Source organism: Pundamilia nyererei, unplaced genomic scaffold (genome assembly GCF_000239375.1).
Source record: "Pundamilia nyererei isolate P.nyererei 1_Seehausen unplaced genomic scaffold, PunNye1.0 scaffold00001, whole genome shotgun sequence".
NCBI lineage: Eukaryota > Metazoa > Chordata > Actinopteri > Cichliformes > Cichlidae > Pundamilia > Pundamilia nyererei.
Genome location: NW_005187402.1, coordinates 12,390,527 through 12,393,334, shown reverse-complemented (window position 1 = coordinate 12,393,334; position 2,808 = coordinate 12,390,527). Strand labels below are relative to the sequence as shown.

Here is a 2,808-nt window from a genome sequence, read left to right as displayed (position 1 = left end):
GGGATGCTCTCACTGTTAACGGAGCCGTGCTCAGAATATGGCGTGAGAATCGTGGGACTGTTGTCATTTTCATCCAGGATTAAAACGTTGACAGTCACGTTGCTGCTGAGCGGAGGAACACCAGAGTCTGTGGCCTGAACTTTAAACTGAAACGTTTTTAACTCCTCGTAGTTAAAAGAATGAAGGCTGATTATGTCTCCAGTTTCTGAGTTGATGTTTAATAATGTAGAAAACGGCACTGAGTCACTGCTGCTTTGTAAAAAGGAATAACTCACCTGACTATTTTGATCAATGTCTGCATCAGCTGCTGTCACTTTTTTAATAACTGCTCCTACTGGACTGTTTTCTTTCACGTAGATGTTGATCACACTTTCCGAAAACTGAGGTTTGTTGTCATTTACATCTGACACATGAACAGTTATAACACTCGTGCTGGAGAGAGGTGGGCTGCCCTCATCAGTAGCAGTGATGCTGATGTTGTACTGAGGTGCAGTCTCTCGGTCAAGAGGACCGTCCACAACTAATGAATATGAATTCTTATAATTTGACTCCAATTTAAAAGGAACGTTATTGGAAATTTTACATGTCACCATCCCATTTTTACCTCCATCTTTATCAAATATTGAAACAAGAGCAATGGCTGTTTCAACTGATGCATCCTCTTTAACAGTGTTCAACAGTGATGTGAGTGAAATTTCAGGTGCGTTGTCATTAACATCTAAAACCTCAATCAGTAATTTAGCATGTGACGTGAGAGGGGAAGAGGCTCCATCACTGGCTTGTACTCGAAGTTCAAAAGCATTACTTTCTTCATAGTCAATATTCCTTTTATTCGTTACAGTTCCTGTTTTCTCATCTATAACAAATGAATTAGTTTGTTTCCCCTGACCAACTTCACTAAATGAATATATCACTTTTCCATTTTGTCCTTCATCTAAATCAGTCGCATTTAATGTAATTATTGGTGTGCCTATTTTAACATTTTCGTAGACTCTGGCTTTATACAACCTTTGGCTGAAAACGGGAGGATTGTCATTAACGTCCAGTACATTAACTATTATTGTCATGCTTCCGGATTTAGCAGGTGTTCCCCCATCGATGGCAGTCAGTGTGAGCGTAATCACAGACTGTTTTTCCCTGTCTAAAACTTTCTGAAGCACCATCTCAGGAGTTACACCCTGAACTTTGTGTGCATCAAGAGAGAAATGTTCATTTTGACTCAGCCTGTAGGTGTTTACAGTGTTTTTACCCACGTCAGCATCGTGTGCTTGATGCAGAGGAAATTTTGCTCCCGCCGCTGTGCTCTCAGTAATGTTCATTGATTGCAACGTACTCTCAAATAAAGGAGAATTATCATTTACATCTAAAATCGTAATTTCAATACGGTACAGTTTCAGTGGATTATTAATAACAGCTTCTACACTGAGTGAGCATTTGGCGTCATTACCACAAAGCTCTTCTCGATCTATTCTCCCGTTAACATAGAGGGCTCCAGTTTTTAGATTTACCTCGAAATATTTCCTCTTTGATCCAGCAACGATTTGAAACATGCGGGGCTCCAAATCCTGGACATTGATGTTCAGATCTTTCGCGACATTTCCGACAACAGTCCCCAGATTCACCTCCTCTGAGACGGAGTAAGAGAGCTGCCCAGAAACCGTTTCCGAGTAACAATCCAGCAGCACGAAGACGAGATATATCCATATACAGCTCGATTTGCCCAGTATATTCATTCTTATATTCACCGGGAAGCGGATTAATTCAAACCCGTATATTACATTAAGAAATTCAAACAATTAAACAGAGTAAGACATGAGAGTGATGCTTTTTGACTCATCTCCCATGAATCAAAAAATGGTTGTCGCACCGTTCTCTTTCGCCCTCTGATTCTCTTTGTCTGAACTCCAGAGAAATATACTCTGGGAGGAGTCCGAGACACCAAAGACGAAATTCAAATCTGATGGTCTACAATGTCCCCGTGTGGACATTTTGAAGAAGTGCATTCAATATCAGGAAATTAAGTGTCCTTAATTATCTAGCTAAACAGTTGTGTGTTTTGAGGAACAACAACCATGACGTGCTGCCATTCTGGCATTATTCTGAATACTGTTATCATTCAGGGTTTTTTTTAAATTCATACATTTATAAAAAATTATGAATGAACTCTCATAGACATATAGTAATATATGATACCTTCTGCATTATTCAGACAATTAAAATATTTACAATACAAAACTGAGAAATTAACCGAACCAAGCCATGTAAAAAGAGGGTTTTTTTTCAGAATTGTTTTGAATATAAACATTGCTACAACCTGTTAAGGTTAACAAAGCCAGGATATGAATACTCGAACACATGTTTAGCGAGACATTATTTAAAGTACATTATAACTGCCCACCATGCTGGCATCGTGCATAATCGTCCGTTCAGTACTATGAAGAACAACGTGTAGGGTATGATTCAAAATCTGCACATCTTTTGCTAGAAGTAAATACCACAAACTATGAGTATGCGTAAAAGAAGCCTAACAAAATATATCCAAGAAATTTATTTTATTAGTTAACTTGAACTGGATTTATCCCCATTTTTTTCGTGGCAATTAAGTTCTTTTAATTTAATTCGGGTGAAACCCTATTGATTCATACTCGGTTCTCGACCGTGGTTTTGCACAATAAATAACATTCCAGGATATTTAAGACCAATATGCGCTTACCTTCTCTTTGTTAGGTAAAGTCTGAGTCCTGGTAAAAGTGTCTCCTTCGTTAATACTGATCAGTTCTCCATCTACAGGTGGAAACGGGGCGGGGA

General features: G+C 38.7%; 1 protein-coding gene across 1 annotated transcript in view; it reads right to left on the bottom strand.

Annotated features, from left to right (window-relative positions):
• The window catches only part of LOC102203563 (protocadherin alpha-9-like), a 4,371-nt gene extending 2,508 nt beyond the window's left edge, over positions 1–1,863 (bottom strand). Inside the window, exon 1 of the mRNA XM_013910184.1 lies at positions 8–1,863. Within this exon, the coding sequence (XP_013765638.1) occupies positions 8–1,733 (1,726 nt within the window). The 5' untranslated portion in view covers positions 1,734–1,863. The remainder of the gene's footprint in view (positions 1–7) is intronic.
• Between the last annotated feature and the right edge of the window lie 945 nt (positions 1,864–2,808).